Below are 15,389 nucleotides of genomic sequence, written 5' to 3' on the forward strand. Positions count from 1 at the left end.
ATAAATGTTATGCAACAAAAAAAAAAGAAATCTATGTGTATGTATATATATATATATAGAGAGATTCTGGTGAACCACCACCGACCAGCCGTTCGTCTTCTTCGGCAAAGAAAAACGCCAAATTGAGACTTTTTCTTCATGAGTCCAACTGTTTCTTCTCTTTTAAATCCTTAATTTGGCAAATTTTGACTAATCCATTTGATTTGATCACTACTTTTACATTGTCAGAGACGCAACACAACAATATAATTTGTTCTGTCAAACAATTAACACTCTCATTCACAATCCTACACTCAACAACAGTACGATACAACTGGTGATTTCAACGCCACTTGGGAACATAGAAACAACAGTTTGGAATTTGGGGTTTGCGATGGTGGGTAAGGGGTTGAGGTGGGTGGCGGTGATGGTGAAGGTGGTGGGTGGTTGACGTCTTGAAGATGGGTTAGTCCATGGTTGCGGAATGGTTAGAATATGACTTTGTCCTTTACGCTTTAATCGCACAAGCTCTAGTATCCAAAGACGGATATGAGAAAGAACATTCGTATTTAGTTATGAATTTGGGGGAAAATTATATATGTCTGTAATAATTTATTTATTTATTATTATTATTATTATTTTTTTTTTGAGAAATTGAAGATCTGGGTTTGATTTTTTGGACAACCCAGGTCTTTCGAACGCACCAACAATGGCGTGTGTTTGGCAGGAGTTCAGGTCCGGCCGGACATTGAAACAAGTTATTTGGAGGAGTTTCTAACTCAGTGGTGGAGAAGTGAGATGATAATGGTGGTGGTGGTGGTGGTGGTGGTAGAGTTGGAGGTGGTGGTTCTGATATTCCAGCGAAGAGTAGGATAAAAGGGAGAAACGGGTTTAACCTTCACAAATGGGTATTACCCAAGTTTTATTTTTTAATTTTGGACAGGTGTCAACAGAAAGAAAGGCCGCGTCAGCAGGGTGGATGAACAGGATGCAAGTGTTACTCATTTACATATGATAAGCAGTTGTGAAAACTCTCCGTTTGCCACTCTAAGGCCCCAAAAAAAATATATATATGTTAAAAGAAAATGACTCAAAATTTGTTGGTTGGGTCACTCGGTATATCAGGGGAGAAGGTACTCAATTGGGTGGCATTCACACTTAATTCATACATACTCAATTATTTCTCTATGTAGTATGTGTGGGGACAAAAATCTCTATTGCAATTGAGAAATTATTTCAAAGAAAAAAAAAATTAAATCAAATTGCAAGTTATTGTTAAATTTATTTATTTACAATTTTCTAATCATCTGATAACAAGTTTTTAAACTATTTAGTTGCTGACTTGTATGATAAAATTGAAAATTATGTATTAAAATTTTTAACTAGTAATTAAAAAATAAATATCTTTTAAAATTTTTAATATTCAATGATAAATTTATTTATCAAACAGCACCAAAATGTTAACTTGAGATGCTTTAAATTTCTACTTTTCTAAATTGTTCTTTTAAGTTTTATTTTTTTTTTTTAAATTTTGTTTTCAGTTTGTTTTGATATAAAACATTTAATAGGGAATGTATTCAACAAAATAATTCTCTGGTGCTTATTTTATTTTTTAGGTATTTTAGTTTTGGATTTCAAAGTAGAAGTTAGAATTCGAATCTCCCAAAAGAGTATTGTGGAGTTATTTGTTAGGAACAAAGTAATATATAATAATTATATTAATAATAATAATAGACTTGTGTTTTGTGGAAATATGACTCTATAAAAATAAAATGACATATATCCCATTGAATTATAGTGCATTTATACGTATATATACTTATGTATATATGTAGGTGTATATATACTCATATTTTTTCACTCTATCCATATAGCATTTTTTTCTTCTTCCGTATAACAATTGACCTAATTTAAAAATGAATGTATTCTCTTTTACATCAATCAAATTCTAAAAATATTTTTTAATTTCTTATGTAATTATTTTTACAATAAAAAATAATGTATTGGGTAAAAGTTGGGTCAAACAAATGAGGGAATAAAAATGAAGGGTGAACCTGATATTAAAAAAAATAAAATAAAATAAATAAATAACAAAACATGGCCTCTTAATTTCATTCCGCATCTAAACACCTGCTATTATACTACTAGTAGTAATTCTTTAATTTCATTCCGCATCCGCAACAAATGTTCAAAAAGGAGGGAAAAACCTTAAACCCTAAAAAACCAGTACTCTCTCCTTCTCTCTCTAATCTATACATATCTCCAGAGGCGTTTGGCCGGTGAGGGGTTTCAAAACCTTTCACAGACTCCAATGGCGAGGATGCTTCTTCGAAACGCTTCTTCTTCACTGAAACAGTCTCTATTTTCAACTGAGGTAATCGTTTTCACACCAACCCTTTTATCGTTTTTAATGCTTTTTTCTTTTAGTGGGTACTACGATTATCATTTTCTTGCTACTCCTCGAGCTCGCTTTTGCTTTTTTGGAATTTTATTTTCTCTAAAAAAGAAAAATGAAAAGTACTTGATCAAAACATGGCTTAGTTTGTTACGCGGTTTTCAGACGCTTAAACTGATGGAGTCAATTTCTCTCTCATTGATATTAAATTTATATGCAATGATCTTACCGTGTTGTTTGGATAGCTTTTATGGGATTAATCAGATTTAGAGTGAGCCAACCCCGTTCACATGGGATTGAGGCAAGGATGAAGATAGATGATGATGAATCAGACTTAGAGCTAGAAAATTAGTTTGTTCCTATCAAAATTTGATTTTTTATTTCTATTTTTTTGGTAGGTAAGTTATTCACACACACGCCCACCATTGCCTTTAATCCTCAACCTTCCATTTGGAAGGAGGAGGGAAATACCCCAGTAGTTAAAGGGTAGTTCAGAAATCGAATTTTAGATTTTATTTTCAATTTAGTACCATTTTTAAGACTAAAATATTGGTTCCTCATGCCTCTTTTACAACTGCATATTATCCATTCACTATCAATTATTAAGATAAATTAGAATGAAAGGTACTGTACACCATGTGATATCAGTCAAACAACTAATTTGAACTTTGTTCGTTAAGTGTTGTTATGCTCTCGGATCGTTAATTTAGTATGACAAATTTGCTCAGCTGTTTTTGGTTGCAGGGGAATAGAGTTTTGTGCCAGCAATGTCAAAAATGAACTCAGTCACAAGCCAAACCTATAAAATTGAAAAACGCAAAGAAAATAAGATTCAAAAATTTGAGAGGAGAGAAAACATGAAACACCAACAATTGTGGTGTTTATGGGTTGTTCATGCTTTCTGTTACATGCAACTACTTATTGCTGATCTTTAGAATGAGAAAAAGATGCTAAGACGGTTTATCCTTTTATGAGTATAAAATTGTTCCTTACTTTTTTACTGTTAGTTTTGCAGGGTATTAGAAAAGGAGCATTAGGGACATCCTTCCAGTTGTGCAACTTTTCTGCTAAAGGTGCTGTTCCTCAAATGACGACCCCCTCCCCCCCACCCCCCACCCAAAGATCTGATTTACTTGCTTAACTGACTTGCATGATGTAAAATTACTTGTATCTTGTGTGCGCTCATGTATCACAAGGCATATCTAACAAGATACATTTTGTATGGGAGGAAGTTCATTGTTTAATGTTGGAAACAAAATGTGTATGTAACTCGTTCAATCTGCACTTGTTATGAGCTAATGATATTCTTATCTTAATTCCATCTTTTTTGAAGCTAAAAAGAAATCAAAGTCGGATGGAAGTGATTCAATTGACGAGAATATGTCCAAGAAAGATCAGGCCCTACAGCTAGCATTGGATCAGATCACTGCCGCATTTGGAAAAGGATCTATCATGTGGCTTGGCCGGTCTGCCTCTCCTAAACAAGTTCCAGTGGTGTCAACAGGATCTTTTGCTTTGGATATTGCATTGGGAATTGGTGGTGTTCCGAAGGTATCTTGTAATCTTTGGAGTGCATCTGATTTTTCATTTTCCATGCCACAAATTTTCATATAACAAGTACTAGGAGAATCTTTTTATTGACTAAGATTTTATTTTTTATCTAAATCATTCCATTCAATATTTATTCTTATGTAACAAGCGTTGGACAGAAGTTTTTGGTGGCACAACTTCTTGTTTGCAATATTTGGGGTGTTTTTTTTTCCCTTCAAGTCATAGCTTTGTTTGCTTTGGTCACAAGGCATATTCCATTTTATGTACAACTCTCCGATATATCCATCACTGATATTTTTGTTGATTAGCATTAGTGCATTTTCTTTCAAATAAAATAAGTTTGTACAAATGTAACCCACCCGTTGAAAGAAATTTTAATATTTTTGTTCTTGGAGTGTAAATTGCAAATGTGTCCGGTGATTATATTTTGGAATATTTGCAGGTTTTGCTTTACTTGTTATCTTCCTTCTCTTTTCCCTATATGGTCACCAAAAACTGATAATTCGTAATGTATGTTACACATATTTCATTACTCTTCTGAAAATGTATTATTGCTAGTTTAATTATCATTCATAAAGCCCCATTTTCACCATTTGGGGGTTCAACAATTCCCAGCTTGTCAATGTCCATTTCTTTAAATTATATTTCAATTCTTGCTATGTTATACTTGGGCATGCCCTACATGCATATAAAAATTGATGCATACACACCCTTACAATAGATGGTGAGAGAGAGAACCTTGTCCTCATTGCTGTCTGCTATCTTTGCTGCTTATGCATTTCCTCAATTGGATTCTTGCAGGGACGTGTTGTGGAGATATATGGTCCAGAGGCTTCTGGGAAAACAACGCTTGCCTTACATATAATTGCCCAAGCACAAAAGCAAGGAGGTTACTCCTAGAAATCCCTAGAAGAGTGCCTTTTCTTCTCTTATTGCATCTGTCATATCAATTAGGAGAAAGCATGCATTGGTTATTATTATATGTATCTAATGCACTAATAAAACAATATTTAGTTGTATTTTCTATGGAAGATGGGTTGGTATTTGTGGTTGTAAAGGACATGCTGGTAGTATTTCCTATCTTTTGGATGTGATCTTGGGAGGCTCATATCCAATTTAATCAACTGATATCTGGATTCTCTAGAAAAAGACTAATGTATACCCATCACATTCACAGGTTTCTGGTTCATGATTTCATAAATATAATTGTGAAAAACAAATTGGAAGTTGGAATCTTGTGCAAATTTTTTAATTGACTATCCTCAAATTATTTTTTTCAATTTTTTCTGAGAAGTTTTTGGAATTGTGGTGGATTTTAGCATCAGCTTCTTCTAGGGTTAATATATATTTTCTCTTTCTTTTTGTAGGTTACTGTGTTTTTGTTGATGCTGAGCATGCTCTTGATCCAACACTGGCTGAATCTATTGGGGTAAACACTAAAAATTTGCTTCTCTCGCAACCAGATTGTGGTGAACAAGCTCTTAGTCTTGTAGATACCCTTATCCGGAGTGGGTCGGTTGACGTTGTTGTTGTGGACAGTGTAAGTAAGATGTTTTACTGATCAAATATCTTGTAGATACCCTTGTTGTGAAGATCTTTTTCGAAAGAGCCTTTTGTTTTTATGCTGCTGTGCAGTACATATATAGATTTAACACTCAACGTGATGGGTTAAAGTATGAACCAGATGATTCATGCTGTCTGATTTGAGTCGATTTATTGACTGAAAATTCATACCCCAATTTTGGATCTTCTATGCTTATGAATTTTTTTTTTTCTTTCTAATTTGACTGGCAGGTAGCTGCCCTTGTGCCTAAAGGTGAACTTGATGGTGAGATGGGTGATGCGCACATGGCAATGCAAGCTAGACTGATGAGCCAGGCACTTCGCAAATTGAGCCACTCCTTATCTATGTCTCAAACTATTCTGATCTTTATAAATCAGGTATCAGTATTACAAATTTGATTCCATTCTGTGATCCGTATAACTTCATGAACTTCATTCTAATTGCCCTAAACTATCTGTTCAACTGCTTCGGAGAAGGTTTTTGAACATTCTTTGCTAACTCATGATTGTAATGGTAGCAATGTCAGCTTTCTAAAGTCTCTTTAGTCAACCTTTCCAAGTGATTCCAGCATGGCCAGGAAAATTATTCCTTTCTTTTTTGTATAGGATTTTTGGCATTTTGTCCTACCTTGGTCCTTGACATGTAGTTTGGATTCCATCCTAGTATTATCAAGTTTAGAGTCTAGATCGAACTATCTTCTCCTTGATAATATTTTCTATTATTATTTTTTTGTTTACAAAACTTCATATGGATGTACGTTTAGGGACTTTAACCTGGGTTAGCACCGTGGGAAGATATTATGATACCACGTGAGATACACTTGGTTTCTTTGTTGCTGTGAGAAAGGATGGTTCTCTTTCTGTCTCTTGCTTTTTTTGGTGAAAGAAAAGGGGTGGTTTAACTGACATAACAATCTACTTTTTTGTTTAACTGAGATTAAAGTAAAATTAATTAATTATAATGCAAACCAAGTTGCTGATTTATTTTCTGACTTTTTAGCCTTATCTTATCTCTTTACATAATATATATTATCATATGTTTATAAGATAATGAAGAACATCACATGTATGGACACTGTTATTTGGACATGCTCTCCTTCTCATGAGTTCACTACTAAGACTGCTTGGGACTTTATTAAACCTCATTCTCCTAAAGTTCCTCGGTCACGTTTGCCTTGGTTTAAGGGTCATGTTCCAAGGTTCTATTTATTTTATATCTGGCCATTCTTACCAGATTGCCTACTCAAGACAGGTTACTTAGTCATGGATGCATTGCTAGTGCTTCTTCTACTTTCTGTGCCAGCCAAGTTGAAGACCACAATCACCTGTTTTTTGAGTGCTACTTTCCTTGCTGTATATGTCATCAAATCAGATCCAAATGTGGTCTTTCTGCCTCGTATTCCTCTTGGAGTTTTTGGGTTTCTTGAGCTCTACTCAGTTTAAAGGCAGTTCTTTTCATTCCACTCTCTGCAAATTGGCTCTCTCTTCTACAGTTTTACCATATTTGGATTGAGAGGAATTGTAGACAGTTTGCTAATTCTGCTAAAGACCCTTTTGCTATTACTAGGATGATTGAAGACTCTGTGAGGCTTATGCTGGCTAGTTTCAGAAGAGTTATTGCTTCTGATTTGAATAAGCACATTCAACTCAGCTGGAACTTACCTGCTGAATTTTTTAAACTCTATTTAGTTGAATGCCTTCTCTCATGCCTTCGTAAGTTTTTTTGGGGGCTGCTTTTTATGGTCGAGCTATTGGCTTCCAGTTTCCTTGATATAGAGGGTTGTTCAGTTTGGTTCTAGCTTTTCTTATGGCCTCTTAGTCTGGTCTCTTGTTACATGGACTCGGGTATGGGTGTCAGACACGGGTATGTATCTATGCGTCGGACGTGTCAAATCTCCAAACAGGACACATGGACACGGCTAAATATTAATTTTATTAATTATTTTGTTTTATTTTCTAGAGTAAAGTAATATTTTTATCTAATATAATGTTCAATATCGGCATTTAACTCATTTTTTAATAATAACATAATGTAATCAAATGATAAGATATGCTTTTTAAGTACATGTCCAACCAAAAGTGTTGGACACATATCCCATACTCATGTCCGAGGGATACGTGTCCGACACGGGTACTTCACTACTTTTGAAGAGTCCATGTAACAGAGGTGTGGTCTCTTGATTGTTTTGGGTTGATTCCCTGTTCATCTTTTTGTAGCAGCTTGCATCTCTCTTGGAGCTTTATTTTCCATTGTTCTCTGTTAATTCTTCCTTTAGGCTTTGTTGTGTAGCTTTTCTTTCTTGCTGCTTTGTTTCTAAGTTTCCTATGGGCTTGTTGTTTTCCAAACCTTTTGTTTTTGTGATTCTGGAGTGGTTGTGATCTTTCTTTGATTGTGGGGTATGCTCCATGCAACTCTGTAATGGGTTTGCGTCTTTAATATCATTCAGCTTGCTTATCAAAAAAAAAAAAAAATACACACACACACAAGATGTGAGTATCTATTTCATCATAAAATTTTCCTAATGTATTTTGATTTACTTTCAGGTGAGGGCAAAGCTGTCTACTTTTGGATTTGGTGGGCCAACTGAAGTTACTTGTGGTGGTAATGCCTTGAAGTTCTATGCTTCAATGCGTTTAAATATTAGGAGAACTGGGTTTGTCAAAAAGGGAGAAGAGGTATTAACCATCATTTTGTTAATTTAATTTTGGTCTTAGATCTGAAAACTGGGGTTTTGGGTATAGCACTCAAGGAATAATACAAATCAGTGATGGTGTATAATTTAATATCTGTTAGATCACATGAAACTTCATTAGCCAGCAGTGGACTTGCTTTTGCTTTCCTTGGTTGAATAGAAAGGCTTGGATCAGATTTTGAATACATTGATCTGGTTCATGTTGGCTTTAGAAAATTACTTCTGCATTCAAACATGTGTTTGTCGTTGTCGTCATCATCATCACACTCCTTGCCTTGTTCCTAATCGAATGGGATAACTGTTTGCCCTGTTCCTAATTGAATGGGATAACTAGGCAATGGGCATGAGCATATATTTTCTCTTGTGTGGGCTAGTCAAAATGATGCAAATTTTGTCTGCAAGGGCAGCAAAAGCGAAAATATAGTTTTCAAACAAAAGTACAGGATTCAGTATCACTCATAGGGGCCAATTGTATCATTCAAGTTTGACTTTGCCCTTATTAACATTGGACTGATTGCCAGCCCTTCATCTTTCTTGGCTGGAGATCTTTCCATTATTGTCATTCTTGCAGCTCAGTCTGCATTTAGTGCCAGTTGTTTTTCTCATTTACTAAGTCATAAATAAAATGGTTTAAATCATCTGATTATCACAATGATCTTACTACATTAATATTATATAGGGAGACATATTTGTGTTGGTTGATTTCTTTTATTTGATAGCCATGTTCTGAAAGAGGTTTCCTTGTAGGGCTCTAAGGTTTTCAGGTTTTCAAGTTTTTATTAATTGTGATTGGCATATGTGATTCATTTTTGTGTATCTGTTGCTCTCAATGCATTATATTTGATATTGTTCTGTTTACAGACTGTTGGAAGTGAAGTTCAAGTGAAGATTGTAAAGAACAAGCATGCCCCTCCTTTTAAAACTGCACAATTTGAGCTTGAGTTTGGCAAGGGGATATCTCAGGAGTCAGAACTCATAGAATTGGGAGTAAAACACAATCTTATCACTAAGGTTGGGGGTGGTCATTACAATATAGATGGTCATAGTATTCGAGGTAAGGATGCTTTTAAAGTGTATCTGGCCGAGAATGAAAATGTAAAAGAGGAACTTATGATGAAGCTCAGGGAGAAGTTGATTGATGGCAAGCCAGACAAGGAAACGGAGGATGAAACGGACGGAGAACCGGCAGAAGAGGTTACTTCATCGGAGACAACAGATGAAGATGTAACCACTGCTGTTGAGGCATAATGTAGTAAATGATCTCAAGATGTAAACAGAATTTACCTATTACATGGGCCTTTTTCAACGCTGCGATGAATCTGCCATTGCCTTGTGATAGTTGATTTTATGCACATAAATCAAATCAGTGAACACGAGTTGATGTACGCGCTGGAACGGCCTTCAATTTACAATCGCCTGCCATCGACACTAATGGTCAAGCATTAACGTTTCCAAATGTGAGCCTTGTAAGTTATATTAGCGATTTTATATATTATTGGTCATGTAGTAGTGAGTTAGAGTTTATGGGATAGTAAAGAAAGAGAATGCAGAACTTTTTTGATTTCCTGGAATCATCTCCATTGCTAATTACTCCTATAAAATCCCAGTCTGCATTTTTTGTATGTTAAAGAGACTGGTCTCGTATATGATATATCTTAGTAGTGGAAATACAGGGAAAAAGCGCCACAATATATTTTTTTATTTCTTCCATTGGGGTCGTTTTACAGGTACTTCATGTTGGAGCTTAAACTAGAGGTGTGTTAATTTGCCACACTGGTTCATGTGGTTCAGAACTGGTAAATTCCCTTGTCGCTAAACACAACTTCTTGCTTTCACTTGTTTTTAAAAAGAGCCACTTTGTTTTTGCTCTTCCATTCTTGTAAGACAATTCAACAATAATGGCGTGGCATGTGTGGCACAAGCAAGGAGTGGTTAAATATGTAACTTTAGTAGAGTGACGATCTCTTTTTGTTTAACCGTGAAATTGATATATTTATTTGATAATTCATTGATTTTTTACACATTTAAAAAAAATAAACTATTCCAATGTCTAAATAAGAAGAGTTAGTTAAATTAATTGGTTTCCTTCTACCATATGATTAGTTGGACTTGTTGGATGTTTTGGGAGCTCAAAATATTGAGGTACCTGGTAGGTGATGATCAATAGAAAGAATATTCATGGTCTTGAAAGAGCTAGATTTAGTCTTTTATTACTAGTGGTGACCATAGCGGTCAGAAAACGCCGCATTATAGTATATAATGCATTATAGTATTATACAGTCATACACACGTGTATATATATATATATATATGAGTAATAGAGAGGGAGAGAGAGATTCTAATCAAGAGAGTAAGAGAGAGAGACAGTAGTCTAAGTGTCTAATCTGTATATGAATAAGTATATGGTATTTGAATATGAAGCTATAGAAGTTACGTTGAGTTGGTAGATATAAAGATTGAAAAAAGGGACTTTTGTTTTTTTTGAAGTTGGACCAGCTTTGAATCAGTCCATCAAATCTTAATCTGTTAGTCTACGTTTGAATAGGCAGTCAATAAGGGCGACACATAAAGTCCAAGAATTATATGATCAAGGGTGCAGCGGCATACTATGATGGATGATGGTAATTCACCCCCGAATTGGTGGATTTCTCAATCACCAAAAGGGATCATATATTTTTGTATTGTGGGCATTGGTGTTAAATATATATATGGCTACCAAAATTTTGCAAAACAGGCACCTAAGTATTGAAACTCTTCCACAGTGTGATTATTCTATAATCGTCGATACAAAAATAGTGAACCACCATCAGCAGCGATGAGGTGCTGCACCATGAGATTTTTACCCCTAATGTATTCACATGTCAGAAAATGCATTGGCCCCACTGTTACTGTGCCAGGTCAGCAACAACTCTTCTTATGGCTTCTTGGAAGGCGGGCTCGTCCCAATCACTTCCCTACCAAAAACAAAATAAAAAGGAATAAGTTGAAAAAGAATCAGTAATCTTCTCACTTAATCAATATCACCACCTTCCTTCTAACTTCCTTTAATGGGACATGCATTAATTTAGACTAAAAAGATTAGATGAATAGAAACTTTCAGAAACTATGAATTTGAAATTAAAAAATCAAAGAGTAATGACTAGGCCTTATAATTTTTTCTTGAGAAAAGTTTCTATCAACGACTTGTACACAACGACTCATACAAATAATAAAATAAAATCAATACGCTAACACACGTACCGCACATACAATTTTTTGTATCATTAATTTCAAAATGCTTGGTTACTTTTAATATCATAAAAAGTGATTTTTCAAGAGATAATTAATAATTTTGTAACACTTACCACACATACAATTTTTTGTATCATTAATTTCAAAATGCTTAGTTACTTTTAATATCATAAAAAGTGATTTTTCAAGAGATAATTAATAATTTTGTAACAAAATACTACAAAAATGTTAGATATGAGAGGGAAAAGAAAGGGCACTTTTTAAGTACTAGTTTTTGGCAATTTAATTACTTAGTGAGGAGTTTGAGCTCCTTAATTTGTGAAATATGTGCGCGAGTGCTTACCTAACAAAAATAAAGAAAAATAAAATACATACCTCAATTTTCAATTTCAAAATCACCCGCTTGATAGGGCTGGATTCTACAATCCTGGTTTCGGCTTCTGCAGACATCAAACTAACATTCTTGACGAGCTTCAAGAAGTCGAGTATGCGAATCACAAAATCCAACAAATCACATTCTCCTCTTACAATCACTCTCAAGTCCACCAATCTGTCTTCTGATGTGGATTCAGCTATGTTTGTAACCTGAACATCTAATCTTACATTTGAGTAGCCATTGATCACTTCTCTATGATCACCTTCTTTTGCAGGAAAAAACTGTGCCTCCAACAGCTGGTTTCGTCGAGCAAGCTCTGCAACTTGAGCTTTCAAACAACTCACATACTCCATTGTGCTAGTAAGCACCGAGGACTTGTCTTTCTACGTAATCCAAAATTAAAATCAATTTAAAGGAGTTAATTAAATTGGCTGATGAATTTATCACGTATATATATTATTACATTAATATCCATTTGTTGTTGATAAAATGCTAATGTTATGCGATACAACGAGTAATAGCTAGAGAGGAATGGAGACAGAGAATTCATGTGATCGACCTTCATTCGCTTGAAAATGAGGCAAGTACGATGATGATGATAATGAAATCAATATTGTACCTTAGATCCTGGAGGAAGTAGTGATCTCAATGCTTGAAAGCTTTCGTTGAGTTTTTCTCGCCTTCTCCGCTCAGAGATCATATGGTGCAACTGAGAGCTCGGGGGGCGGCTTCCTTGTTCTTGGTTTTGCATAACTAAGCTTAAGCTTCTAAAGAACTTGATTGATCGTTTCAACATATTTTGTTTTTGAAGTTTGGTTGTCAATTGAGTAGTAGTCGAGGAGGAGGGGGCTAAAACTGATCTATAATTCCGAAATGCACTTCGATGTGATGAAGAAGAAGACGATGAAGAAGGAGAAGATATAACAGCAAGAATGGCCTTTGTCATTGCAGCATCTTCGCTCTCTATTGTTAGGAATTGATTAGTGCCTCGGATTTGGCTCAAGGCTTGAATGGCTTGACTGTGTGGACTCGTAGTAGTTGTGGTTGATATAAATGGTCCCAATGCTTGCTCAATGGGGGCTTCTTGTGGGTAGCTAGTGTTTGGAGTACTGGTGGTGTATAGAAAAGGAGAGCACTCGGTGCTATCCATGGACGGTGCTGATCTCATTGAAGATGAAGATGACGAGGGCCGGGTTTGACTGATTGGAAGTAGAGGAACCTCTCTAAGCAATGGTTGTCCAGATAAATCTTCCACAAACCACTTCTTCATCTCCTCTCCCATGTTAACCTGCAAATTAATTAACCCGATCCAATTGAGCTTTAACTAAAATGAAAAAAATTTAAAAACATTTGACAAAATTTGAAAAGAATTCAAGGGTTTGTGCAATTGACAAAAATAAAAAATAAAAATAAAAATAAATGAAGAAGAAGAAGAAGTTTAATTAGAATAAGACTCTGTTAAGCTGAGTTGAACCGTTCTTACCCGGGTGCCATTGGACATGCCTATCTCTATCTCTCCGGTCTTGCATCCCATAAATATTGCAGTCTGTAGTAAAGATTGAAAAATAATGAAGACTGATGATTAATTGATTTTTATATTTTAATTTTGATTATATTAATATATGTTTGAAATTAACACTTAAAGGTTGTTGTTGGAACAAACCTTGATCCTAGCCTCCTGCAATAGTAATTAAACACATATATAAAATCAGCGAAAGCCTTTGATGAAGAAACAAAATTAAATTAAATTAATGTTACAACCATAATCGTGCACGTTACCTGATAAAATTGCAACTGTGATTCAATGGATGCTCGGCTTAGAAGGTCCACCTCCTTTATCTCAATGTAGGGAAGACTATTCTTGAAAGCAAGTCCTGGAACACGCCTGATTATATAGAGCAATAAGAATGCACTTAATTAATTACAACATCACATACATATACATACATATATATATATATATATATGACAGAATTTGTTTTGACATTCATTGTAGAATATATATATATATATATATAAATTTCTATAATTACCCATTAACAGTGAATATCGACTGTCGATATTGATCAAAAAGGCTCCGAGCTGGAGAAGAAAAGCCGGGTTGTATGTTTTCTTCATGGTAGAGTCCATCCATGAACAGTAAACAGCTGATAATATTCAGGAACATATAAGTGATAATATAATGTGTAGCCCTGTGGGAGTGTGTATAATAAATATATATATATATATATATGAATGAGACAGAGAGAGAAAATACTTGGATGGCTGCAAATAGGACCATAGGCAAATATAACTAGTAGTGGAGGAGGCAAAAGAGTGCAGAATGTGGTGGAAAAGGTTGGCGCGAGCTCTTTCATCAAGTAGGAAAATGGACTCCATATGACACATATGAAGAAGTAGCTGCAGATAAATGAGAGAGAGAACCCTTTATATATTTGGATCACTATATATATATATATCCGCTCATCTCTCTTTAGTAGTAGGTGCTAGCCTGCTAGGTCATGGTATTGGTAGTTTTGCCTTTTTCTCAACTAAATAAATAAATAAGCCATATTATACGGACACGTACGCTCTGGTTACAATGAACTAGAGTGATGGGGAGGAGGGTAGTCTTGGAAGCTAATAAATTAAATTGACTTGGTTGGTTTTATAATGGGAAAGGTCTGACCATGTCGATCTCTAGAATATACATATTGAGTCACTTGAATTAATTTCATGGCATGAGAGAAGATGCCCACCAGACAAGAGGCCAGGAAGACCCCAAATAAAGACAGAGATAAAGAAGTATAGAGAGATGTTTGGGAAAATAGGAACTTGAAAAGTAGTAAAGGTGTGTGTGCGTGAGAGAGAGAGAGAGAGAGAGAGAGAGAGAGGGTGGCATGCCGCCAGTCAAGAGATTAGAAAAGTAGTAAAGCTGTGTGTGCTTGTGTGTGTGTGTGTGTGTTTGAGAGAGAGAGAGAGAGAGTGGCATGCCGCCAGTCAAGAGATTAGAAAAGTAGTAATGGGTTGAAGTCCAGCTAGCTAGCCAAGACTTGAAGAGAGTCAAGAGAGGAAGGCGAAGTGTCCTTCTCTCTCTCTCTCCCACTTCTACTACTTATTATCCCTTTAATTTTCTTTTATTTCTATTCGCTTTTCTCTGCCTTTCATTTTTCTTTCGCTTTTCTCTGCCTTTCATTTTTTACTTTTACTTATAGGCCCATACTCTTTTTTGTTGATACCAATTCTACTACTGTCTATTAATTTAAGTTCATGCATTTGTTTCTTACCATAATAACCTTTGACTAATTCTAACAAATGAGATGATTATATATGGACAAAACTTTTAAACCAATTAACACTTTGATTTTTACTCATCATGAATCAAGTAGAATCATAGGCGTGATATAATTATTATTTTATTACTACTTAGTCAAAAGGGTAGGTGCGCCTATCAGTAGAGCTTGTATTGTTTTAGATTTTCGGCCTCTGTTTAAAACCCACTAACATTATCATCCCTTCCCTTTAACCTCTAATCTCATGATATTTCTATCCGCTTTTTATGGAATAATCTAGGTCCTTTGGAAGAAATGGCCTTCAACCTGCCCCAAAGGCTTAAATAACC

At 35.1% G+C, this 15,389-nt stretch overlaps 2 protein-coding genes across 2 annotated transcripts; one reads left to right on the forward strand and one right to left on the reverse strand.

The window, feature by feature from the left end:
• Positions 1-2,116: 2,116 nt before the first annotated feature.
• LOC132277100 (DNA repair protein recA homolog 3, mitochondrial-like) lies at positions 2,117-9,889 on the forward strand. Its single transcript, XM_059778837.1, has 8 exons — positions 2,117-2,353; positions 3,390-3,447; positions 3,708-3,925; positions 4,727-4,814; positions 5,293-5,465; positions 5,720-5,866; positions 8,033-8,164; positions 9,043-9,889. Exons 1-8 carry the CDS (start codon positions 2,291-2,293, stop codon positions 9,427-9,429), a joined length of 1,266 nt encoding a protein of 421 aa, XP_059634820.1. The 5' UTR covers positions 2,117-2,290; the 3' UTR covers positions 9,430-9,889.
• Positions 9,890-10,651: 762 nt separating this feature from the next.
• On the reverse strand, positions 10,652-15,055 carry LOC132277099 (putative transcription factor bHLH041). The gene is made up of 8 exons (XM_059778835.1): positions 14,046-15,055; positions 13,822-13,935; positions 13,568-13,673; positions 13,452-13,466; positions 13,272-13,334; positions 12,408-13,076; positions 11,788-12,171; positions 10,652-11,135 (listed from the first exon to the last, which is right to left on the reverse strand). The coding sequence occupies exons 1-8, from the start codon at positions 14,174-14,176 to the stop codon at positions 11,067-11,069; spliced, it is 1,551 nt and encodes a 516-aa protein (XP_059634818.1). The 5' UTR covers positions 14,177-15,055; the 3' UTR covers positions 10,652-11,066.
• Between the last annotated feature and the right edge of the window lie 334 nt (positions 15,056-15,389).

Source organism: Cornus florida, unplaced genomic scaffold (assembly GCF_030987335.1).
Source record: "Cornus florida cultivar Cherokee Brave unplaced genomic scaffold, ASM3098733v1 CherokeeBrave_3.0.0_Hap2_Chr10, whole genome shotgun sequence".
In the NCBI taxonomy this organism is placed as follows: Eukaryota; Viridiplantae; Streptophyta; class Magnoliopsida; order Cornales; family Cornaceae; genus Cornus; species Cornus florida.